This window comes from Terrapene carolina, unplaced genomic scaffold (genome assembly GCF_002925995.2).
Source record: "Terrapene carolina triunguis isolate 2854851 unplaced genomic scaffold, T_m_triunguis-2.0 Scaffold88, whole genome shotgun sequence".
In the NCBI taxonomy this organism is placed as follows: Eukaryota; Metazoa; Chordata; order Testudines; family Emydidae; genus Terrapene; species Terrapene triunguis.
The window spans coordinates 895,508-922,123 of record NW_020664439.1 but is presented as its reverse complement, the minus strand read 5'-3'; the positions used below and the strand labels follow the sequence as shown (position 1 = coordinate 922,123).

Genomic DNA, 26,616 nt, shown 5'->3' with positions numbered 1-26,616 from the left:
GGGAGCTGCGTGCCACTCAAAATTGGCTCGCGTGCCGTAGGTTGCCGACCCCTGGTATAGACAATGACAAATAGTGCTCAGCATCATGTCAACAGGCTGTGCTTATAGCCTTGTCTACAGTGACCAGTCAGCCAAGGGTACTGTGGTGTCAGCTAACTCCACTCCTAATAACATCTAAATGTGATCAGATCTCCTGGTGAAGACAAGCCCTTTGATGGAGACTCTCTCTCGATGAAAAAATGTGCAAGTTTATGCAAATGTGTCTTTACTTAGACATGATTTGCCAAAATAAAAGGAGAGGCTGTTTTGAAATTCCTTCAGATAGCTATGAAATGTTTTATTTTATTTAACATACTCTACATTTTCTTTTTTATTTGCAGCACTTTAAGAATTGTACATTAAATACCAACTACAGTAGCAAAAATAATTTTGTTAGTGTATTTAGTTGAGCTGAGCTGGAGCAGGATTTTTTGGTGCATGAAAAATTCAGAGATTCTGAGGTCTTTTGTTCTGTCCCAGAACAAAGAAATCCTGGAATTTTCTATGGAATATCTTCCCAGCTGGCAGCCTGCCCACCCTTTCTCCAGGGTGGAGGGCAGCCCAGGGAGGTGGCCAGATCAGGAACCAACTGCCAGGATCCCCAGCTCCACAGCAGGGACCCTGGGAGTCCCAGCTCCAGCTCCTGCCTGACTTCCATCAGCATTTTGCCAAACTTAACAGATTGGCAACTCTAGTATTTAGCATCTTAATTCAAATCCTTATTTCAGATGCCAAGGCGTATCAGCATACTTTTCACACTCTATTATAATAGTACTTTTTCAATATTGAGAGAAGTATTAATACCACTGCGGAGACAGTGTTTATTAGAAAAAAGCTAATGGTACACATTTAATCTCAATCAGGTGATAAAATTTACAGTTAAGTTTTTGCAAGAATATATGACATTTTATTACTGTTTATTCCACATAATTTCAGAATAAACCATGTCACCCCAGATGTTTCATCTTTAAACTTGTAATGGTTAATCCATATTTGTAAATTAGCATTTGCCAAACCATGCCACAGCAGTGTTCTGCCAACCTGTAATGAAAGACCCTAGTATAAAGCACATGTGCAAGCAAACAGAATTAAGGGGCAAATTCTGCTTACATGTATACTGATGTAAATTCAGTGAAATTCACCCCTGTGTAAGGGGCCCTCACCTATTTTGAGGCCTTATGTGAAACATAAATGCTGCAGAGTGCTTTTGCAGACCTTGTGCACAGGGTCTATCCCCTGGAGTAATTCCATTGACTTTGGTGATGTTGTTATAGATTTACATAACTGAGGGAAGAATTTGGCCTGTTGTTCCCATGAGAACCATAACCCTGAGTTTCCTGATTGTTGTGGATTCATGGTCTCAAGCTTTTATCATCCCATGACTGTAGTTTCTGTTTCATTTAATAATCTGGGGCTTTCAAAATCCATCTGTTGGTATTTGTCCTGTAACCTCATTGTCTGATAATATCACAAGTGGTTTGAGTTTTTCTCAGGTTGTCACCAGAAGTCTTAAGAGTTAGCTTTATTACACTTTGTTGTTGTTCTATTGTTTGTATACGTGTTGAACTCACTACATCTCAATGTATCTTCATTAGCGATTGTGAAGAGCAAATACAGCCTGTTTAAATGCAATTAGAGACAGTGAAACCTGTCTTCTGTGTCTGCTCAAGGGATCAAAAATCAGTTGCTTAATGAAGGTGGTCTTTTATTAAAGGTGCTTCACTGCTAGCAGTCTATTGAGACAGAAGGTTGTCTGAAAAGGGTGTGTGTGCATACACATTTCATTATAGTTATGTCTACAGTTCCTCAATAAATAACCAAGATCCACCTCGAGATAAACACAGTGTGCAGTACCACATTTGATAGTTCATTGATGTACATGTAAGTCCAGTAAATTCACGGTGTTCTAAAGCTGTGTGTTTTTTCCTGTTCATTACAGCCTATTTTAGAATCAGGAGCCATAGAACTTCTATGTAGTTTAACCCAGAGTGAAAATCTTGCTTTGCGAGTGAATGGCATTTGGGCTTTAATGGTAAGTACTCACTCCAATGAAACATTGTTTATACAAACACCACACACAACCAGCCAACCACCAAAACATACTTCAAGGAAGGGAGATTCAGAGCTTTACTTTTGACCATGAAGATCATAGCAGTTACTAAAAATAATGTTGCAGATGTTCAGCCTGCGTGTATGTGTGACTATACAAGAAAATAGTGATCTGTCCCTAAAAGTATATTAAGAATATAAGAACGGCCATACTGGGTCAGACCAATGGTCCATCTAGACCAGTGTCCTGTCTTCTGACAGTAGCCAGTGCCAGATGCTTCAGAGGGAATGAACAGAACAGGGCAATTTGTAGTGATCCATCCCCTATCATCCAGTTCTAGTGTCTGACAGTTGGGTGAACTATTCATGATGACTTCAAGATTTCTTTCTTGTGTGGTAACAGCTAATTTAGATCCCATCATTTTGTATGTACAGTTGGGATTATTTGTTCCAATGTGCATTACTTGCACTTATCAACATTGCATTTCATGTGCCATTTTGTTGCCAGTCACCTAGTTTAGTGAAATCCTTTTGTAACTCTTTGCAGTCAGCTTTCCACTTTTTATAAGCCAGTAAACAAAAAATGATCTTGCTGATATGTCTTTACATATGTATTCTTGACAGTATAGTTATATCCATAACAAACTATTCATGTAAGCTTCACAGTGCAGTAATTTCCAGCAAATAATAAATTAAGTGTAAAATCCATGGAATTATGCAAAGAGTATAAAATCAAGAGATCAAAGCAAGAATAAAATGCAAACCTTATATCAATTTCACTTGTGCATGTCAGTCATGAGCTAATTGAGCAGCATAACTGATTAGTTCAAAGGTAAGGCTATAGTTGGGTACAGGTAAGAAGGAAGATTTAAAACAAGGGAAAATGAGTGAGCCTTTGGGACTTTGTCAGGGATGTGGAGATCCAAAAATGTCCTTCATAAGCTGTAGTTCTTCGAGTGCTCGTTCCTGTGTGTGGTGTACTTCAGCGATTGCACATGCTTTCCATGGGCCCAGAACTGGAGAATTTTTCCTGAGTGTCTGTTTGTGCGCCCCCACTGTCCTCATGCTCTGCATCTTAGTTCCTTCTTACCTCTCATGGTCTGGCATGGAGCTTCAATGTACGTGCCGATTTCTTCAGCTTCTGTCTGTAAATAAATTGTCATTAGGATAAATATTTGGGGATCTATCCTTAAGTTTTGGGACAACTCCCCATACCCCTGGGGTGAGGAGTGGTTCGTGTACACCACTACCTCTCTCCCTTTCCCCCCGGTCTTCCAGTAGTGGGAGGAGGAGTATGACAAAAATCCCCATAAGCCCTTTCTGGTAACTATCACGGTACCTGTCTGTACTGCCTGTGGGAAACATGTCCTGCCCACGTGCAGTATCTGCTGGTTGTTCCCAAGTAAGACAAAGCAGTTAGGGGACTTCCGATTCCAAGCAGTCCTCATGGAGAGGTCTGTGAGACTGGGGACAGCCTCTGACCAGGGAGACTCTCTACATCAGTCTGAAGAAGGTAGGAGCAGCCTCTTGAGTTCGGCTCAGGCCAGTTCCAGGGCCCCTGCCCCCCTTCCCTCATCAGTTTCAAGACAGGGCAGAAGGGAGATACAAACACTCCCATAAAGATAAGAGGGAAAGTTCCACATCCAAGCCCTCTAAAAGGAGACAGAAGTCCCCCGTCCTGTACCAAGTCAGGAGAGACCTTGTGCTCTGGACCCGGGTGTCTGCTTCTGAGAAGGACCAGCCCAGGACTTCATCAAAGGGCAAGACAGCACCACTCTCCCATACCAAAAGTGGTACTTCAGTGCCAGCACCTGTGCTGCATTGGCACTGTCAGATCCAGCGCCTTCAGCATCAGTGGTCCAAGTTACAGAAACTACTCCAGCCTGCTTCTTGGCATCAGGTGGTCTAATCGTATTTATGGAACCGGAGTCACTGATACTCTGGACTCCTACACCCACTTCCACAACATTAGCCAGAACCAATATTGCTGTGGTCCCCCTCACCATCGCCATCTGATTCTGAACAAGATTTGGTGAATAATCAGCTGAACATGAGCTCCCAGTGCAACTCTGGGGCCAAATGGGCTAATGTAATCCTTGGATGTATAAACAGGAGAATCTTGAGTAGGAATAGAGAGGTTATTTTACAACCTATATTTGGCACTGGTGCAACTGCTGGTAGAAAATTGTGTCCAGTTCTGGTGTCCACAATTTGAAAAAAATGTTGATAAATCAGGGAGGGTTGAGAGAAAAGCCATGAGAATGATTAAAGAATTAGAAAACATGCCTTATAGTGGTAGACTCAAGGAACTCAATCTATTTAACTTAACAAAGAGAAGATTAAGGGGTGACTTGATCAGTCTCTAAGTACCTACATAGGGAACAAATATTTGAAAATGAGCTTTTAAATCTAGCAGAAAACGATATAACACAATCCAATGGCTGGAAGCTGAAGCTAGACAAATTCAGACTGGAAGTAAAGCATAATTTTTTAACAGTGAAAGTAATTAACCTTTGGAAAAAGTTACCGAGTGCCATCACTGGCAATGTTTTAAATCAAGATTGGGTGTTTTCTAAAAGACATGCTCTATGAATTATTTTGGGGAAGTTCTGTGATGTGTGTTATACCAGAGGTCAGACTAGAAGATCACAATGGTCCCTTCTGGTTTTGGAGTCTATGAATCTCCAAGCCTGGTTTGAGCAAGAGCAGTGGTTTTCAGACTTTTTTTCATTTGCAACCTCCTAAAAAATTTCAAATGGAGGTTCAGACCCCTTTGGAAATCTTAGACATAGTCTGCTCAACCCAGGTTGAAAACCACAGTTCTATGGTGGTAACAACCTTTTGTGGACCCTTTAGACATAGTCTGCGGACCCCCAGGGGTCCACAGACCACAGGTGGAAAACCACTGAGCTAGACTATCACTGCCACCGTTGATGACTAGATACAGGTCATCACTGAATCCTCTGGTACCAAGAGCTCTTGTGTTGGATTAGGGGTTGGAGTTGGCAGAAGAATGAAGGACACCATGATTAAGCAGAAATCCAGTAAGCCACAGTTTCAACCATCAGCGGCATTTCTCAGCTGCCCTGTAAGCATCAGAGAACGCATAGAAAGGGTGCCCAAAGACACTTGTCCTTTGCCTCCCAATCAACATGAACTCTGAAACTGGCATTTCATCAGAACCTTTGAGAGTGTGCACCTACAACCCGTCCATCTAAATAATTCCCTTGGTTTTCCCCCCTTTCCCTTTTGGAAGGCAACTATCCAATACCTATTTGCCTGGAGAAAGATCACAATAGACTGATTGGTAATAGAGGTTGTCTCTTCAGGATGCACCATCCAGTTTTCTTCCCTCCGAAACCCCACCTCTGCTTGGCCACCTTAATTCTGGGATTCCTCTCAGGAGTGGGGGATAGAATCAGTGCCTCCAGCAGCAAAGGGAAAGAGGTTCTACTTGAGGTACTTCATCATCCCCCAAAAGTCAGGGACATGGAGACCCATCTTGGACCTCAGGGAACTGACAAGTTTGTCCAGTGACTGAGGGTCAGACGGGTGATTTTTGTCTTTAATTATCCCTCACTAGATTTAGGAAATTTGTTCGTGGCCCTTGAGCTCAAAGATGTGTATTTTTCAAGTGAACATCCACCCAACACACAGGAGATTCCTGAGGTCCATAGCTAATCAGCAACACTACCGATGCAGTGCCGAGGGTTTTCACCCTGTCATGGTGCTAGCTCCCTTTCATCATTGGGGGTGGCAGTGTACACCTGCTTGGACGATTGACTCCTAAAGGGTTGATCTTACCAGGAAATGCAAGAAGCAACCAACATGTTTCTGGACTTGTTTGAAAGGCTGGGTCTGAGAGTGAACCCAGAGAAGTCCACTTCGGAACTGACACAAATGAGGAATTCATCAGAGAAAGGCTGGACATGGTTGGCCAGAGCATGCATACCAGATGACTGTTTCCTCGCCATCGATGGACTCATACAGCAGATTTGGATGATCTGTTGGGTCACATGGCTGCAAGCACTTATGTGATCCCATTTGCAAGGCTTCATCTCAGATGCCTGTAAGCATGGCTATGGACTGCATACACCCTGGGCAAACAGTCTCCATTTGCTGGTCACAGTTCCACAAAGGATCTTAACATTCCTGGGCAGGTGGGAAGACAGAGGAAAGGAGTGTGTGTGGCGGTCTGTTCAGTTCCCTGCTCCCAAGAATGACTGTGACTGTGGACATATAGTTTGAGGAGCCCACTTGGAAGGGCAGGTAGTGCAAGGGAAGTGGTCTTCTCAGGAGTCTGTGCTGCACATCAGCGTGTTGGAGTTGAGAGCTGTCAGGCTGGCCTGCGAACAATTCCTACCTTGCATTTGCAGCCATTCAGTCCAGATGTTATCCGACAACATGGAAACAGTCTATTACATCAACAAGTAGGGAGGAGCAAGCTCCTCACAGCACTGTGTGGAGGCCATCGCCCTTTGGAATTGCACATTACCTTGATGGCCGTTCAGGGTACTGTGCCAGATTCTGAGCAGACACTTCTCCACAGAGCATGAGTTAGAGCTGCATGACTCATCTCTCTGGGAGGTGTTTTGGATGTGGGGTCTCCCAGCCACAGATCTGTTTGTGTCAAATATGAACAAAAAGTGCAAGTTCTGCTTCAGAGATGGTGCAACGTGGGCTCTCTGGGCAGCACTTTCCAGGACGTTTAGGGGCCCTGAGGTGTGCATTTTTTGTTATCCAGGGTATTGAGGAAAATCAGACAGGACAAGGTGCGGTCATTGTCATAGTGCTGAGCTGGACCCATCAGTTCTAGTACCCCATTGTTATTGCAACTGTCAAGCCAGTCTTCTCCCCACCTCCCACTGAGCCAAAATCTTTTGACTCAAGACAAGGGGAGGACTTACCACTCTAACTCAACCAGCACTTGAGGGCATTTTGTAGGGATGGATATCAGACCTAGGAAAGCCTGGTTGGCAGATGTCCAGGTCGTATTGAGCAGTAATAGGAAGGACTCTACTGGGAAATGCTACACAGCAAAGTGGAAAAGATTTATATTCTGGTGTAATCGATAAGGAATTTCCCCTTCACGGTCAGGAATCCCAGATGTACTAGGCTAGCCAATTATCCTTAAAATACATGGGACACTGGTGACCATTAGTGCATTTCACCCACCTGTACACACCTACTTTGTGTTTTCTCACCCAGTCCCGTTTCTGTTCCTGAAAGGCTTGGTTAGAGTCTTCCTTCCAGTGGCAAAGCTGGTACCAACCTGGGACTTGAACCTGGTTTATCAACTCTGACTAAGGTGCTGTTTGAGCCTTTGGGATCTTGCTCTCTACTTCATCTTTCCATGAAGGTAGAATTTATCGTCTCAATCATGTCAGCCAGAAAAGGTTGGGAGCTAGGGGCACTCATGGCAGATCTCCCCATCCCGGTACAGTTTTCCACAAGGATAAGGCACCCATGAGACTCCACCAGAAGTTCTCCCCTAAGATGGTATCAGACTTTCACATCAGCCAACTTATCCATCTACCTATGTTCTACCCTAAACCACACACCAGGCGGAAAGAGGTGATGTGTCTCTCCTTGGATATGCATAGGGACCTTGCGGTCTGCCTACAGAGAATGAAATTTTGGAAATCTCCTAGACTTTGTATCATTTATGGAATGGATGAAAGGAGAGGGCATTTCCACACAGAGGCTGTCAAAAGGGATCCAGGGATGCATCATTTTCTGTTATGAGATGAACGATGTCCCTCTTATGGGCAGTGTGAGAGCACATTCTGTGACAGCCCAAGCAGCCTCAGTAGCCTGCCTCAAGGATGTCCCTCTCATTGACATCTGCTGAGCAATGACTTGGGGCTCTGTACACATCTTTGTGAGACATTCTACCCTGGTGCAGGTGGCTGCCTCAGATGTTTCCCTCGGCAGGGCGGTACTGCAGTCTGTTGTGGCATTGGACTCTGGGTACCCGCCTCCTTGAAAAGACGCTGCCTGTGAATCACCTGAAGTGCACTACACGTAGGGACAATGCATTTCAAAGAACTCCAGGTACTACAAGGTGAGTAACATTTCCTTGCATTGCTTGCAGGGTTACTTTATCAAGAATGTATGCACAGCAGATGGTAGTAATTCTTCTGTAGACAGAATGGAAAGCGCACTCTGAGACAAAATTAAATGAAGGAGAAATGCTAATATGAAGTGCATGGCTCAGTTTTTCTGTATGTATCTCTCCTTCAGAACATGGCATTTCAAGCAGAACAAAAGATCAAAGCAGACATCTTACAAGGTTTGAGTACAGAACAATTATTCCAGTTACTCTCTGATTCAGATGTAAACGTGCTAATGAAAACTTTGGGACTGCTCAGAAATCTTCTGTCTACTCGCCCAGTAAGTAAAACCACAAACAGATCCTCCAGAAAAGTTGTCTTCCTAACTCTTACCCAGCATTCATAGATGATACATTGTAAATTCATAATGCATAATACTCTTTCCAGTGATCTAGTAGGTCTGAAAAGCAAATCACCTTTCTCTTTAAGTTCATTTTTGGATATTATTGTTGAAACTGTGAGGCCTCCATTGTGCATTATTGAAGTATCTGAACCCAAAAACACTAATGGTCATAAAAGACCACAATGAAGTGAAAATCTTTAATAAAGAGAGAATTCTGCATATCTAGCCGGAGCTTTATCACTAGTTATGTCTCCAGATACATACCAATACTTTTTTGTTGGGTGTTTGATTCTGTTCGTGTTTAGAAAGGCTTTTGACAGACAGACACATTTTTGTAAACTCTGTTAAAAGTCTAGTTAACAGGAGGAGTGGTTTATGTTTTGAAATGAACTTACAGTGCTTATGGGGATGCAGATATCTTAAGGATACCTATATTTCTCCTTACTTATGGCTTGTCTACACAGTGCCGGTAGTGCGCATTAGAGGCGTGTGATTTGGAGAGCACTTCAACATGCTGCGCTCTGACTGCTCCATGTAGACCCTGCTGGCACAAACTAAAAGATACGTTGATACCAAGGTGAACTGGATACCTTGCGCCAGCATGGCCTACACAGGGCAGTTAGAGCACAGCACAATAGAACGCTCTATGGTGCACACAGCCAGTGCCGTATAGACAAGCCCCAAGTGTCTGAGCTATTTCATTTGTATCTTATCTCTCATTTTAAAACATTCTTCAGTCTTTGATTTTGATCTACTGGATTGTGCATTCACACAGTTCATATATCCTTTTTACAGAATAGAATAAGATGATATAAGATTTAAGCACGTGAACTGTTTTATGGCAAGAAGTAAAGTGCTTGAGATACGAATGGAGGACGAGCAAGAGGCCCATCTAGTGAAGAATAGAGAAAAAGTGCAATAAATATTTGGCAAGGTGGACTTCTATGTAGGAACATAGCCACCTGTAAAGTGTGCTTCTGTCATGAAAAATGACACTGTAAAAAGTGCACATTTGAGTTCCATAATCATTGATTTTCAATTTTCATATCAAATTAGCTCAATCTACAAGTAAAAATATTTGTTTTCTAATTGCCCTGTAAACTCACCCTGAGTTTACAGTCAAACTGGTGACTGAACCATCAGTTAAAGTGGTTTTGCAGCCCAAATTATGGCCCCAGCTATTTCTGAGTAACTCTATATTCTTTCATAGATTTTTTTTTTTTAAGATAAGAAAGGACCATTATAATTCTTTACTCTGAGCTTCTGCCATACCATATTCCACAGAATTTCACTCTCGAACCCAATAACTTGTCACTGAACTGCAGTATTTTTGGGTCGGGGGGTTGTTTTTGTTTTTGTTTAAAAAAAAAACCTCTAAACTTGACTTTGATTCCAAGTGATGGAGAATTTACCATATCTTTGGTAATCTGTTCCAGTGCTTAATTACCCTCACTTAAAAATTTGCATTTTACAGCGAGTTTGAACTTTGCTGACTTCAATTTCCAGCCCCTGAATGTTGTTATGCCTTTTTCTGCTAGATGAGTGCTCCTGTGTATCTCATCTCCTCCAAGCATGGGTGGCTATAGACCATGATAAAGTCACCTGTAAAACTTCGCTTCAGTGAGCAAAATAAATTGAGCTGCTTAAATCTCTTGCTGTGAGAGATTTTCAGGCCACAAATCCTTTTTTGTGGCTTTTCTCTGAACCCTCTCAGAATTTCAGTTTTGAAGTGCAGACCCCAGAACTTGACACAGTATTCCAGTACTGGTCTCACCAGTAATGTATACAGAACATAAGAACGGCCATAGTGGGCCAGACCAAAGGTCCATCTAGCCCAGTGTCCTGTCTTCCAACAGTGGCCAATGCCAGGTGCCCCAGAGGGAATGAACAGAACAGATAATCATCAAGTGATCCATCCCCTGTAGCCCATTCCCAACTTCTGGCAAACAGAAGCTAGACACACTATCCCTGCCCATCCTGGCTAATAGCAAAGTGATATCACTACACCTGCCTGGTGTTCCCCCTTTTAAATATGGAAAGATTGTGTTGACCCATTTAGCCACAGCATCACACTGAGTTCTCATGTTCATCAGGTTGTCAATTTATGACTCAAAGATCCTTCAGTCTTCAGATTATGCCCTCAGTGACAACTGTGTTGCTCTGGGGGAGTCAGTATTTAAATGTACAACAGGCTTCAGTGGAAGTAGGATCAAACATATAGTTCCTTATTCTGTTCCCTGTGACAAGGGTTGGCTAAATAATGAAAAGAAAAATAATTCTTGTTTTCTGCTGCAGTGGGTTCTCACATTTGTGATACCTTGCATTGGCACCTAGAAATGCTGATGATAATTCCACTCACTTTCACAATAAATGTTTTTGTCCTTTTCTCTAGAAAATGTATACTAATTGTGTATCTATAATTGCTTTGGCAGCATATAGACCAGATAATGAGCACCCATGGAAAGCAAATCATGCAAGCAGTGACTCTTATTTTGGAAGGGGAGCACAATATCGAGGTCAAGGAGCAGGTATCCTTTACCATTTTGTGTGTTCTCTTAACTAGGTAAAAGTGTCAAGAAAGGTTTAAGCTGTTGGCATTCATCACGGGTGTATTACTAACAGGTCTTCCCTTTTGGGGATTATAAATAACTTGCCTTGAATATTTTACCATGATATCTGTCAGATTAAGTCCTATGAAAGTAACATCTGTGCTAACGACCAGACTATCCATTTTTCTTCACTGCAGGAAGCTTAAGCTTAGTATGGCTCTGAGTGTTATGGTGGGTATTTGAAGTGAGTTCAGAATAGTTTTAAACTCCGGGATACTGAATTATATACATTTGGCAAAGATCAGGACTGTGTGCGGTAGAGCAGCAAGGATGTAAGAAATGGGGGGAGTCAGCACTTCCCACCAGATAGGGCCAGGAGAGAGGGAAGAAGGTATCAGTAGGACTGATGGAAGAGTGAAAATATAGGGGGTCTCTCTCACAATCTGCTGGTCTGTTGGGTGACCTGCCCACTAATGCCACAGGGCACCAAGTGCTCTACCAATGAAGCTTCTGTGGAAGTAGTGGGCCAGGTCACCCCAACTGTCCATTCCTCAGACCAGGGGATTCTTGTCTTCTGAGAAGACATTTGTGGAAAGTTCAAATTGTCTGTTTCCAGTGGGAGGCGAGGAAAGAGGTAGCAGGTGATGGGGTATGCTCGGGTTACCAAGGGGAAGCAGTGAGGCATTGTTCTGCTAATTTAGATGGACTATATGGGCTGTTAACAAGATGTTAACATGACCTAGTCACTGTCCAGTATTAAACCAGGTTTGAGGTTTGGTATACAGAGCCGTCAGCCCACTTAGTACTATGGTAAACAGTCTAATAACAATCATTTTAATCTTTCATTAAAGATACAGAAAAGAATGAAAAACAGTTAAAGCATTTGAAATGTGAAGTATTAAATAAAGCTTTGATTTTAACAACATCCCTGGTTCCCTTTAGCTGCAGAGAGTCTTTAGAAGGAAAAAACTCCTGTTTGACAGTTTCTTAGATGATGATAACTGACCTTTTGGGGGAAAAGAGAAGAAGTTAGTTGAGATGGGCTGAAGCTGTTGTTGAAATCCAGTCCCATTTCCTAGTAGACAAAACAAGACACACACACAAAGGGGGAGAGAGAAAAGAACAGCAAAGACAGAAAATACAGCTTCTCTCTCTGATGTTGACTCTCCCTTGCATCCTCACTGCTGGAGAAACACAGGCACAGCACAGTCTTATCAGCCACTCTAAAATCTGGCATATTTCTGCCAGCGTCAGACCATTCAGGACATTGTGTTTAGTTGCCTCTTTCAGTTCACAGGCTTACAGCAGTGTTGCAAAATATGTGCGGCCAGCTAAATCAGACTCTTATTAGACAGAGGAAAAAGGAGGGTTAGGAAAGAGAAGAAATAAGGTGGGGGAGGAAAAGGACACATGGGGGGGTGGCGGAAGGGGAGGAAGAGAGACTGTCTCACATACCAGGCTGTGTTTGGGATTTAACTGGAGCTGGTGGAGGTGGCAGTGTCTCTGGTCTGGTCTGGTCACTATATCTCTCAGAATTAGGACAAGGAAGGTCCAGGGTCCCAGAAGATGGCAGGGTGGGGAGGATGCCATGATGGTGAAGCTTCCTCCAGTAGTCAGTTTTTCTTCCAAAAGTTTCTTTAAGGACCCAAAAAGGGATTGATGGATGAAATAGCCCATGCCCTCATTATTTTGTCATCCAATTAGGCCTAGTTTCCGACACACCAATTTTGACTCATTGATTTTCGGTCTCATGTTTTTCTTGGTTACCAGGCATGGTCCTAACACAGTCCTTGAATTATATCAATAGGACTTTTTGTTTGGGCTAATTCAGACTTTGTCTCCCTTTTGCAATTTTTCACATCAACATTTAATATTATAGGTTATTGTTATGCTTTATATGAACTTTGATTCACTTTTTACAGTTGAGCTCATAGAGTAAGTTTGTAGACCCATTTATCACAACAGAGAGTACAGTGTGTCCCTTAAAGGTGGTGGTTTTGGGGGGAATCAGCATGAGGAGAATGAGAAGGGAGGTGGGAGGGGGAATGCAAAAAGGCAGGAAGGAGGAAATGCAGGGAGAAGGTGGTGGAAGGTGGCACTAGCTGAGGGAGAGATTGAAGTACTGCAAGGTGTGAATGGGAGGGGTACGTGCTGGATGTGAGGGATGCAGCAGCAGGTAAGAGGGGAAAAGGGGCTTTTGCTTGGGGAGATAGGTGAGAGGGTGGCTGGAAGTTTGCCAGGGTAGTGTTGAAGGGAGAGGAGGGAACTTACCTGTGAAACAGTGCCTCTGCCAATGGCCATGCTGCAGGGATCACGCAGAGAGTCCACAAGGAGGAGAGTTAGAGATTGAAGGAAGGAGAGAGGCAGCTTTGGTGCTCCCCAGTGGCTTCGGTGTGTTGGTGATGGTGGTGGCAACAAGGGTAATCATATATGCAGCCAAATTCGGACATTGCTAAATCCCCAGTAGGCCCAGAACAAGCCAAAGCAAGAAGGGCTTTTACTCATAACAGGAGCAAAGGAAACACTATAGAGAAAGTAGTTTCTTAATAAATAAGGCACGAGATTAAATTAATGATTCTAAAATAGTTGATGATGATCAACTGTTTTTTCAAATGTATACAATAAGATAGAGATCTTGATAATTAGGAAGCCATAAATAACTCGCAGACATAGCTTCTGATAAAGGCAGATAAGGGAACATATGCAGCTCAGTGGCTGGAATGGCCTGCATCTCAGGCAGTTCAGGGAATTGACTAATCAACGTATGAAACCTCTGAAATGTTTTTGAAAAGTCATGGATAACTAGGAAAGTACTATACAGAAGAGTTGGAGAAGAGCACATAAACTATAATTTATAAGGGCCTTATCCTAAGAAGTGCTGAGCACCCTCAACTCCATGAACTCTTTTCAGGAGATGCTCAGCATCTGGGGGCTTGTTTTCACTGCACAGTTAACTCAAGGTGTAACTTAAGTCCCATCCACACTCAAACCCTCAACGCGGTGTGATGGTGCTTTTAAGTCGAGTTGGCTGGACTGTCGGGATAGAGACTAAAGCTCAAGTCAGCTGCTAACACAATCGCTCTGCAGCGTGGGCCCAGGCTAGCTCCACTTGGGTGCTAGTCCTCCAGTGTTTTCCCACAGTTCCCCCAGGTGCCCAGAAAGGACAGACAAGTTATTCCACAATTCACTGGGAAAGAACTCATGGAGTAGCTTAACTTAGTTCAATGCAAATAACCAAGGGATATGACCCCAGAAGTCTTTGCACCACACATGAGTGAGTCTGGACACAGCCGCTGGGGTGTTATTTCGCAGCATGGCTGCTCTCACTTGAGCTAGGCTAACTCAAGAGTTGTTACTCAAGTGTAGATAATGCAAGATAAACGTGCAGTGAAGACAGACCCTTGCATGATTAGACTGGTGAAGAACTTCTCAAAATAGTTTTGGCAAACAATCCCCCAACCCCATCACTTGCATCATTTAAAATGAGTCTGGACAAAGCAATAGATTATGACAGGGAACAGCCTCTGCCTCCCATGGGCATGAAGAAGGACCAGATCCTGGTATTTTCCAGCTTCTCGTGGCACAGAAAGAAAAATGTTGAGTCTTTATTTTCTAGTCTATTTCATCCTTTTTTTATACACTGAGAACTGCATCTACACACACAGACTTATGATTCTTCGAGTGCTTGCTCATGTTGATTCCAATTAGGTGCATGCGCACTGCATGCACAGTAGCCAGAAGGTTTTTCTCCTAGCAGTACCCATCAGGTTGGCTCAGGTGCCCCCTGGAGTCATGCCTCCATGGTGCCGTATTAGGCCTCTACCGATCCACTGCCGCTTCAGTTCCTTCCTACCGCCTGTGACGGTTAGCTGGAATGCTCATTCTCTCTCGCTTCGGCAAGCCTTTCTCCCTAGTAGTCTTCAGACTTTTCTCCTGTAAATAGGTAAATCAATAGTTAGTAGTAGTAGTAGGTAGTTAGTTAGTTAGTCAGTATATCGTTAGAATTCCAGTAGGGAATTGTTCTGGGGGTACCCCCGTCAACCCCCTCCCCGGTACCGGGGTTTAAACCCTGTGCAGCTTGTAGCAAGCCTATGCCCAGGAGTGACCCCCACACTTCCTGCTTGAAGTGTCTGGGGGAATCACATCAAAAAGATCATTGCAAGATATGTAGGGGATTTTGCCCCAGGACTCAAAAAGAGAGGGATCAATGTCTGAAGATACTTCTGATGGAGGCTGCCCTCCATCCCCACTTGGAGCTGGGGTCAGCTGAGCCAACACCAAGCCCCTCAGCATTGGCGTGCAGTGCTCCGGTGTCGACACAGGAAACTTTGGTGCCAAGAAAGGTCTTGGATAGAGATCCTCAGCACCGACAGGGCTCTGTACATGGCAGTGCGCGGCACCGTTCCCAGTCCTTGGTGCACCGCGCATTCTCCGAGGGCCAGGAGCAAGGGGCAGTCCCGGTTAGAACCTCATCTTCATCCTCCCCAGACGAAGCAGTGGCTGGAACCTCCATGGCTCCTGCACTGAAGGACAATAGGGTCCACCAGCAGCTCCTAGAGATCCAGGTTGAGCAGGTCTCTGAGACACTGGACCTCATGGTTGACATCCTAGCCCCCTCGGGTCCCTCCCGAGTTGCCCTACCGCTCATAAAAAAACATACAACACACCACCAAAACGCTGTGGCAGACCCTCGCCTCCCTGCCATTGACGGCAAAAAGGACAGAGAGAAAGTATTTTGTTCCCTCTAAAGGATTTGAACATTTTAATTCACATCCACCGCCAGACTCTCTAGTGGTGGTGGCAGCAAATGAATGGGAACGCTGAGTGCACCAGGGCCAATCACCTAAAGCCCATGATGCGAAAAAACTGGACCTCTTTGGGAGGAAAATCTGTTCTACCAGTGGGCTGGTATTTGAATTTCAATCCACCAGGCAGTCCTTAGTAGATACAACTTTAATTCCTGTGGGGCTATGTCTAAATTCACAGGGCTTCTGCCAGAAGACTCGAGGGCAGAGTTTTCCACCTTGGTGGAGGAGGGAAAGCTTGTGGCAAGGGTGTCGCTCCAGGCAGCCTTGGATGTTGCTGATTCGGCCACTCGCACCATGGCTTCAGGGGTGGCCATGAGGAGGAGCTCCTGGCTGCAGGTATCAGGGCTCCCGTCTGACGTCAAACAGACCATCCAGGACCTCCCATTTGAGGGCTCAACCCTTTTCTCTTAAAAAAAAAGACTCATGGCTTCCTAGCCTTAAGGACTCGAGCCGTTCTCAAGTCCCTGGGTCTCCATACCTCATTTATGCAGTGGAGGTATTTTAAGCCCCAGCCCCTACCTTGATTCTACCAGCCACAGAACAGGCAGGACTACTCTAGGAGGCGTAATAGAAACAGGAGGTGGCCTTCTCCCTCATTGGCTCAGGGCTCTGGCCAGTCAAAACAGTCCTCCGGTCAAAAGGAGGCCTTTTGAAGGTGTGCCCGAGGGTGATGCATCAGTTCAAACACTGGATCCAACCATCCTTTCCTTTTCATGCCAACTATCTCATTTATACCCTGTGTGGGCCCGATTTATATCAGATCGCTGGTGCTCCGCACAGTAGAGCTGGGATATTCTCTCCAATTCAGCTCCCTCCCTTCCAGCCCCCTCCCCCGACCCTCTTCAGGGTCACACGAGCAGCTTCTAATGCAGGAGGTGCACACAGTCCTAAGTGTGGGGGCTGTGGAAGAGGTTCCTCAGGAGCTGAAGGGCAAGGGCTTCTATTCCCGGTATTTCCTAATCCCAAAAGCCAAAGGCGGCCTCAGGCCCATCCTAGACCTGCAAGAGCTCAACAAGTTCATGAAGAAACTGAAGTTCCGCATGGTCTCTTTGGCCTCCATTATCCCTTCCCTGGATCTGGGGGACTGGTATGCCGCCCTCGACTTGAAGGACACTTATTTTCATATTTCATTAACCGTCCCACAGAAGGTATCTCAGGTTCATGGTGAACCACAATCACTATCAGTTCACAGTCCTCCCCTTCGGCCTGTCGGCGGCACCTCAAGTGTTCACCAAGTGCATTGAAGTTGTGACCGATTTCTTGCGGAAGCACCAGGTGCAGGTGTTTCCATACCTCGACGACTGGCTGATCAAAGGCTGCTCCAAAGCGCAAGTGGACGCACATGTGAGCCTGATAAGAGCAACTTTCAACAACCTGGGCCTTCTATAGAACATGCAGAAGTCAACTCTGTCCCCCGGTCAGAGGACAGAGTTCATAGGGGCAGTATTGGACTCAAAACAGGCAAGATCGTTTCTATCAGGGTCACATTTTCAGACCCTTTGACATCATACAAGGACTCATAGAATTCCTTACTACCACAGCAAGGAATTGCCTAAAGCTCCTTGGCCACATGGTTGCCTGTACTTACATAGTACAGCATGCAAGACTGAGACTCCGACCTCTTCAGGCATGACTAGCCTGGGTTTATCGACCAAAACCGGACAGTCTAGACAAGCGTCACTCTTTCCCGGCCGGTTTTCAAGTCTCTCCTGTGTTGGCTCAGCCCGCATGTGGTGTGTGCAGGTATTCCCTTCTCCAAACCGCAGCCATCCCCGTCACTGGTTATGGACATGTCAGCAATGGGTTGGGGAGCACATCTAGGGGAACTCAGGACTCGGCCTCTGGTCCTAAGTGGAGCTCTCACTTCACATCAACGTCAGAGAGCTGAGGGCAGTCCGTCTGGCATGCCAGACCTTCCAAACTCACTTGGAGGAGAGATGTTTATCAGTCATGACAGACAATACAACAGCAGTGTTTTATATAAACAGACAGGGGAGCACACTCCTCTCCCCTGTGCCAAGAAGCCCTCAAACTTCTGCATAGCTTACTCAGTACACCTGTAGGCATTTTATCTCCCCGGAGTTCAGTACGAGTTGGTGGACTGTCTCAGCAGGTCCTTTCACAACCATGAGTGGTCCATCCTCCCAGATGTCGTGAACACTATCTTCTGACAGTGGGGAATTCCTCAGATAGACTTGTTCACCACAAGACACAACAGGAAGTGTCCTCAGTTCTGCTCCTTCCTGAATCACAACCTGGGCTTGATCGCAGACGCATTCCTTCTTCCCTGGAAGGACCACCTCCTTTACGCGTTTCCACCCATCCCACTCATCCACAAGGTGCTACTCAAGATTTGGAGGGACAAAGCCTTGGTGATATTGATAGCACTAGCCTGGCCATGTCAGCATTGGATACATGTCTCTTCTGGAGAGGTCAGTGGAAACCCCAATCACCTACTGCTGCTCCCGGACCTGATAACTTAGAACCACAGCCGCCTTCAACACCCCAACATCGAATGACTAAACCCAACGGAGCTGGCTTGCTCTGATCCAGTTAGGGAAGTCCTCCTTGTCAGTAGGAAACTGTCCACTAGGACCACCTACTTAGCCAAATAGAAGAGATTCACAATTCGGGCATTGCAAAATCGCACGTCTTCTACGCACTGGACAATATCCTTTATCTTGAACTACCTCCTGCACCTAAAGCAGCAAGGGCTTTCTATGTCATCAATAAAAGTCCATTTGGCTGCCATTTTCACCTTTCACCCAGGCGTGGCGGGCTGGTCGGTCTTCATCAACCCAGTAGTTGGATGCTTTCTTAAAGGGCTTGACAGGTTATACTCTCAAGTATGGCAGCCGATCCCAGCCTGGGACCTTAACCTTGTTCTTTCCAAACTAATGGGACTTCCCTTTGAACCACTTGTGACATGTTCTCTGCTCTATCTCTCCTGGAAGGTGGCAATAACCTCTGCCAGGAGGGTATCCGAACTTAAGGCCCTAACATCTGAGCCTCCTTACAATGTTGTATAAGGACAAGGTTCAGCTTCGGCCACACCCAGCCTTCCTCCCAAAAGTTGTCTCCCAGTTTCATGTTAATCAAGATATTTTTCTCCCAGTTTTCTACCCCAAGCCACACACAAAGAGCCGGGAACAAAAACTCCACTCCTTGAAGGTTTGTCGGGGATTAGCCTTCTATATCGAAAGGACAAAGCTGTTTCAAAAATCTGTTCAACTATTCATCACAGTAGCAGACAGAATGAAAGGGCTCCCAATCTCTTCTCAAAGAATTTCATCATGGATTACATCATGCATCCGGATGTGCTATGACCTGGCGAAAGTACCTGCCCCCACACTGACAGCGCACTCCATGAGGGCGCAGGCATCTTCAGCGGCATTCCTGGCCCAGGTTCCGACCTAGGAAATTAGCAGGGCTGTGACATGGTCCTCAATCCACACCTTTACCTTGCATTACGCCATTACTCAGTAGGCTAGAGATGATGCAGCCTTTGGCGGAAAGGTGCTTCAATCAGCAAACCCTTGAGCTTTGACCCTGCCTCCAAGTTCCTGCTTGGTAGTCACCTAATTGGAATTGACATGAGCAAGCACTCGAAGAAGAAAAAACGGTTACCTACCTTTCATAACTGTTGTTCTTCGAGTTGTTTTGCACATGTCCATTCTAAGACCCACCCACCTATCCCTCTGTCAGAGCAAAGCCGGCAAGAAGAAACTGAAGTGGCAGCAGGTTGGCAGGGCCCTATATACGGCGCCATGGAGGTGCGACTACAGGGGGCACCTGAGCTGACCCAACGGGTACTGCTAGGGGAAAAACCTTCCGGCTACTGTGCACACAGCACGCACACACCTAATTGGAATGAACACGAGGAACACATCTCGAAGAACAACAGTTACGAAAGGTAGGTAATCATTTTTATTTGCGGGTTGAAATGAGCTCACCTTGCTTTTTATTTTAAAATCAGACTCAAAGAAATGTAGAGCTGAAAGAGACCTCCAGAAATAAACTCCAGCTCCCTGCACTGATGCAGGACCAAGTAAACATAGACCATCCCTGACAGGTGCTTGTTTAACCCATTCTTAACAATCTCCAATGATGGGGATTCCACAGCCTCCCTTGGAAGCCTATTCAAGAGTTTCACTACCCTTATAGTTAGTAAGTTTTTCCTAATATGTAACCTAAATCTTCCTTGCTGCTGATAAAGCCCATTACTTCTTGTCTTGTCTTCAGTGGACATGGAGAACAATTTATCATAGTCCTCTTTGTAACAGTCTTTAACATAATTGAAGACTATTTTCAGGTCCCCCCTCAGTCTTTGTTTCGCAAGACTAAACATGCCCAGTTTTTTTTAACCTTTCCTCATAGGTCAGGCTTTTTTTATTGCTGTCCTCTGGACTTTTTCCAATTTGTCCACATCTTTCTTAAGGTGCTTTGCCCAAAATTAGACATAGTACTCCAGCTGAGGCCTCACCAGTGCCAAATACAGGAGGTGATTGTTCTGCTCTGTCTTATGTACAACACTCCTGTTCATGCACCTCAGAGTGATATTAGCCTTTTATTTAAACTGTATCATATTGTTGACTTATATTCAATTTGTGATCCACTGTAATCCCCAGATCCTCTCCAACAGTTCTACAGCCTAACCAGTTTTTGCCCATCTTGTAGTTGTGCATTTGATTTTTCCTTCCTAAGTGTAGTACTTTGCACTTCTCCGTATTGAATTTCATCTTGTAGAATTCAGACCAACTCTCCAATTTGTGAAGGTCATTCCTGACTTCCAAAGTGCTTGCAACCACTCCCAGGTTGGCTCATCTGCTCATTCTTCAGTAGATGCAGATATGTATTCCACTAAGGTGCATGCACACCCATCACACTGGAGCCAGAGACTTTTGCCTAGCAATACCCATAGAGGGGCAGCACTCATGTCTGTGGCCCCTCCCCTGGCTATATGAAGTAGCGCTGCCAAAACCCCCCTTAGTTCCTTCTCATCACCCATGGCTGGAGTCAGAGCTCTATGTGATTGTAGTCTCATAACTTCGCATTTCATCTTAGCCTAGTTCAGTGGTTCCCAAACTTTAACAACCTGTGAACTCCTTTCACTAAAATGTCAAATCTCGTGAACCCCCTCCTAAAAATGAATATTTCCAAGGATTTTCTCCTTTACCTGAGAATAAATTATAAAAGCAGTGATCTTGGAAATATAAAATTTGTTTTGATGACATGCTTATTACACACTATTTATTATTATTATTTATCATTACAGTATTTTTATTACATTATGAAAATGGCAACACTCTTCCAAGATCTCGCTTTCATAGCTTGTATCACTTTGAATAAGCCTGTTATAAGACAAGGCTGCTATGTTTCATCAAGGAGTATCAGATGTGAAACCAGCATGAAGGTATTTAAGAAGCCAACTTAAAGAGTTCCTCCTACACAAGCATTCAGGTCTTGAGCAGTCCAGGCAAACAATGCACGTTACAACAAAGCTTAAACTTGTTCTTCATAATAATTTTAAAAACTATACTAGCTGCCTATTTAATTTTAAAAACAGCAAAAACTATCCACCTCTCTTTCCATTTCTTATAAGGAGTCTTGAAGTTTAAATCTCCTCAGTGTGATAGATATGCTTGCTTTGATCTGCTTAGCTCTTGGAAGTCCAGGGGCTCAGGGCTGCTGGCCCCATGATGCCTGGGGTCCGGGTCCCTAGGGACAGCTCTGTCCGCCATTAGGGAATTTTTTTCCCGAGAACCCCCTGTAATATTTCGCGAACCCCCAGGGGGTTCACAAACTCCAGTTTGGGAACCACTGGCCTAGTTTATTATATAAAGTTAGTATTAGTTAGGAGTTGGATGGTGTTAGTCGATAGTGTTCCCTGGTGATGCCCTCACAGGGATTTAAACACTGTGCTTTATGTGGAGGGGTGATCCCTTACAGCGACCCTCACATGCAGTGCTTGCCTTGTCTTGGAGTGGCCTACCTTACAGAGAGCTGTTGAATTTGTAAGTCATTTAACAAGCAGACTCAGGTGGCATGGGGCCTTTGCCTCAAGCAGCCCCTGCTTGAACAGGCTATGTGGCCTGTTTCAGTACCGAGGCCCTCCTCAAGATTACCCTTGGGTTTGGAGAGCATGGTTGCCTCTCATTCCAGGGCAGGCGCTTTGCCAGAGACATGGTGGAGCTGCTCTCTGTTGTTGGCACCGAAGAAGAGGTCTCATAACCTTAATCACTTTCAGTATATGAGTCTCCCATTCTGCCTCTCTTCTGCCCCCTTAGTCTTCACCAAATGCATGGCGGTGGTCATGGCATATCTCAGGAGGAAGGGAAGCTACAGCTTTTGTACCTCGACAACTGGCTGCTGAAGGGCAGCTCCAGAGAGGAGGTTCTCGCCCATCTCAACACCACATTGCATTTGCTCAACCATCTGGGACTCATTTTAAACACTGCAAAGTCAACTTTGGCTCCCAGTAAAAAAAAACTGAGTTTATTGGGGCCCTGTTAGACTCCACAAGGTCAAGAGCATTCTTGCCAACCAACCACTTCCAGACAATTTAACAGGTCTGCCTCAGTCTGCATTCTCAGCGGTTCATGACAGTCCGCGTTTGTCTTAGCCAATTGGGCCACGTGTCCATGTGCGTGCAGGTGGTCCAGTTCTCCAGGTCACACCTTTTCCCCCTTCAGATGGTTTACCGTCCTGCCCTGCATCCTCTGGACAGTTTGATTCACCTCCCTCCATGATTCCTAGATTCCCTATGCTGGTGGGAGTCCCCATTCAGTGTATGCCATGGGGTCCTCTTCGTTCTGCCTCTTCAACCAAGTTAGTGATTATCTATGCTTCCCTTCTGGGCTGGGGAGGTGCATCTGGACTTGTTCAGGGTGTAGGGCTTGTAGTCGGAACAAGAAGTATCATTCCATATCAATGTGTTAGAACTTTGAGCAATCCACAGTGCATGTCAACACTAGCACCGCGAAGCACTATGTGAATAAGCAAGGGGTGGATGCATTCCAGATTACTCTGCTTGGAGGTGATCAACCAGTGGCAATTTTGCATCAAAAAAGACATCACTCTGGTAGCAATCCATTTGCTGTTGGTAGAAAATTGTCTTGGGGACCAACTCAGCAGGGTTTTCTCCTTGAGCCCCAAATGGTCACTGAAGGAGTGCACTCTCCAAGTTGTCTTCGCAACATGGGGCATCCCCACAATTGACCTGTTTGTGACAATTGAAAACAGGAAGTGTCATCTATTCTGCTCTTAAGGGGGTCCTCAGCCCAGGCTCCCTCTCTGATTCCTTCCACTCCAGATGGTGGTCGGCTCTTCTGTATGCCTTTTCCCCCCATTCCAATCATTCTGCAGGTTACCTTCAGGCTCAAGGCGGATCGGATCAAGCTCATCCTCATTGCCCTAGCATGGCTGAGACAATCCTGGTTCTCAGACCTCGCGCTGTTGGCTCAGCCTCCCATACCGCTTCCTCTCCATCCCAACCTGTTTGCTCAGGATCAGGGCTGCACCATCCTACCATCAGCTCCCTGCACCTTTCGGCGTGGCTGCTACATGGCTGAATGAAGAGGAGGAACAGTGCTTGGCGGCTGTCCAACAAATCCTACTCAACAGTAGGAAGTCCTCCACTAGGATGGCCTACTTAGCAAAGTGGAAGAGGTTCCCCATGTGGTCTTTGGCTGATGGCACCCAACCAGGGCTTCCATCCAAGACATCTTGGAATACCTGCTACATGTTCAGAAATCAGGCTTTGCGCTCAGTTTTCTGAGTGTGCATTTGGCACCAATAGCAGTGTTCCACCCCCCAATTCAAGGGAAGTCAGTTTTTTCTAGTGCCATAGTGATAAGATTTCTGAAGGGGCTTCTCTGCTTACATCCCTCGATCTGAGAAATGGTTCCCATGTGGGACCTAAACACGGTTCTGGTGACTCTGATGGGCCCTCTATTCAAGCCCCTTGTGTCCTGTCTGCTGCCCCACCTGTCTCAGAAAACCATGTTCTTGATAACCATCACTTCAGCAAGGAGGGTGTGTGAGCTGCAGGCCCTCATGGCTGAGCTGCCTTACACTCAGTTCTCCAGGGGCAAGGGCAAGGTAATGCTGCAACCACATCCAAAGTTTTTATCCAAAGTGGTCTCTGTTTCATCTGAATCAGGCAGTGTATTTACCTGTTTTTCCCTAAGCCGCGCTTTTCCCCGGCAGAACCACGCCTACATACTCTGGATATCAGGCGATGTCTAGCCTTTTATCTAGACAGGACCAAACCGTTTTGTGTTTCACCTCTCCTATTCGTGTTATATGCGGACCGCATGGAAGGGCAAACAGTCTCTGCACAGATCATCTCTAGATGAATAACATCCTGTATCAAGGCTGCATATGAGATGGCTTTGGCTATGCCTCCTCAGCAGATATGGGCTCACTCCACAAGAGCACAAGTGATATCGATAGTGTTCCTCGGTGACATTTCCACACTGGACATTTGGAGGGTGGCCACATGGTCTCCATAGGAAATTAGGTTTGTTAGTCATAATAGTCCATGCTGGCTATTCCTTATAATGCTATTATTCTCTAGGTGCTCACAAATTGATTGTTTAATAATTTGTTCCAGTATCTACCCAGATCTCAAAGGCTGACTGGCCTTTAATTCCCTGGGTGCTTTTTGTTTCCCCTTTTTAAAGATAGGTATTATGTTTGCCCTTCTCCAGTCCTCACCTGTCCTCCATGAGTTCTCGAAGATCATCGCTAATGGTTCTGAGATTGCTTCAGCTAATTCCTTAAGTACCCTAGGATAAATCATAGAAGATTAGGGTTGGAAGAGACCTCAGGAGGTCATCTAGTCCAACTTCATCAGGCCCTTGAATACATCTAAATTATCTAAAAAGTCTTTAACCTGGTCTTTCTCTATTTTGGCCTAGGTACCTTTCCCCTTGTGGTTAATATTAATTATGTTGAGTATCTGGTCACTGTTACCCTTCTTAGTGAGGACTGAAGCAAAATAGGCATTAAACACCTCAGCCTTTTGATGTCATCAATTATTAGCTCCCCTTCCCAACTAAGTTAAGGGTCTACACTTTCCTTCGTCTTTCTCTTGATCCTAATGTATTTAAAGTACCTCTTCTTGCTTTTTATGTCCCTGGGTAGGTGTAACTCATTTTGTGCTGTAGCCTTTCTTATTTTTGTCCCTACATGCTTCTGCTATTCTTTTGTACTCCTCCATAGCAATTCATCCACTTTTTGTAAGATTCCTTTTTGATTTTCAGGTCACTAAAAAGCTCCTTATGGAGTCATATTGGCCTCTTATTATTCTTCCTGTCTTTCCTTTGCATTGGGATAGTTTGTAGTTGTGCCTTTGCTATTGTCTGCTTAAGAAATTGCCAGCACTCCTGAATTCTGTTTTTCCTTAACTTCCTTCCCATGGGACCTTACCTATCAGTTCTATGATTTTTAATCTGCTTTTTTGAAGTCTATTGTCCTTATTCTGTTGCTCTCACTCCTTCCTTTCCTTAGAATCATTAAATCTATCATTTCATTATCACTTTCACCTTCCACCTTCAGATTTATTACAGGTTCCTCCCTCATGATCAGAATCAAGTCTAAAATGGCTATCCCTGATGACTATGATTGTTCTATTAGTGTGGTTTAGTCAAGAACTCAGGGCTAAATTCTCTGCTTGCATAACACCATTGGAGTCAATGGCATTGAGCCAACAGAATACTTGGTCCTCAGTGTAACAATCTGGAAACTCCAGATTCTGATAAAGAAGTGTTCACCATGAAAGGTTGGAACTGTCACGAAAGCTATGATTCATAGATGTACTGCAAATGACAACTTTCTCTCTTTTTCAGACATTATGTATACTTGCCAACATAGCAGATGGAACAACAGCAAAAGAACTCATTATGACCAATGATGACATCTTGCAGAAAATTAAGTATTACATGGTATGGAGAATTTCTTTGAAGGGTCTGCCCTCTCTTCTTTGCAGGAGTTGAAAGTGGGTACTCTAACATGGCTTAAAAGTTATACAGATGACTAGTATTCAGTATCAAACACTTAATTTCTGTATATCCATCTGTACAGAGAGCTTGTGTTAGTTCAGTTCAAACACTACATGAAGGCAGAGTTAAGGCTGGCGACTCAGTCAAAAGGGAAATCCAAAAATTAAGGCTCCCACAGCAGCCTTACAGTGTATTAAGGTACACATGTAGCACCAGACAGTAATGGAAGGGAAGGTGTTTCCGCCTTAATTAGGTGTATCTGATAGAGATTTTGATAAATGCTCCCCTTGGAGTAGGGGGAGCTTGGGGTCACAGACTCCAATCCTCCAGATCTCAGGCAGCTGCAAGAAAAGGAAGCTGCATCCTAGTAGCAGGCTAACCCATGCTTAGTGCTGTTTGGCTTCGCCCTTTCCCTAGGCAGCAAGATTCCTTCGGCTCCCAGGCCTTTCCAGCCTATTTAATGTAAATGTTTTATTGTACAAAACAAGAAGCCCCATCTTTGCATCCTGGGCACTTCTGACATTTACATAAACAGGGTAAATCAAAAAAGAAACAGCAAACCCAAAACACAATAATACCAAATAACCAGCAGCACAAAGCAATAACCCAAATGCCCCATTTCCCCATGCAGGGTGGATAAAATCAATGATTTTTAAAAAATGGATTTTTTTTAATTTAAATCAGATTTTTTTTGATAAAATGCTTTTGAGG

General features: G+C 44.7%; 1 protein-coding gene across 2 annotated transcripts in view; it reads left to right on the top strand.

The window, feature by feature from the left end:
- Positions 1 to 26,616, top strand: part of ARMC8 (armadillo repeat containing 8) — a 205,189-nt gene that overhangs the window by 167,264 nt on the left and 11,309 nt on the right. For both annotated transcript variants that reach the window (XM_024218622.2, XM_024218621.2), the window contains 4 exons: positions 1,952 to 2,071; positions 8,332 to 8,481; positions 10,977 to 11,072; positions 25,753 to 25,848. In XM_024218622.2, the coding sequence (XP_024074390.1) occupies positions 1,952 to 2,071; positions 8,332 to 8,481; positions 10,977 to 11,072; positions 25,753 to 25,848 (462 nt within the window). The remainder of the gene's footprint in view (positions 1 to 1,951; positions 2,072 to 8,331; positions 8,482 to 10,976; positions 11,073 to 25,752; positions 25,849 to 26,616) is intronic.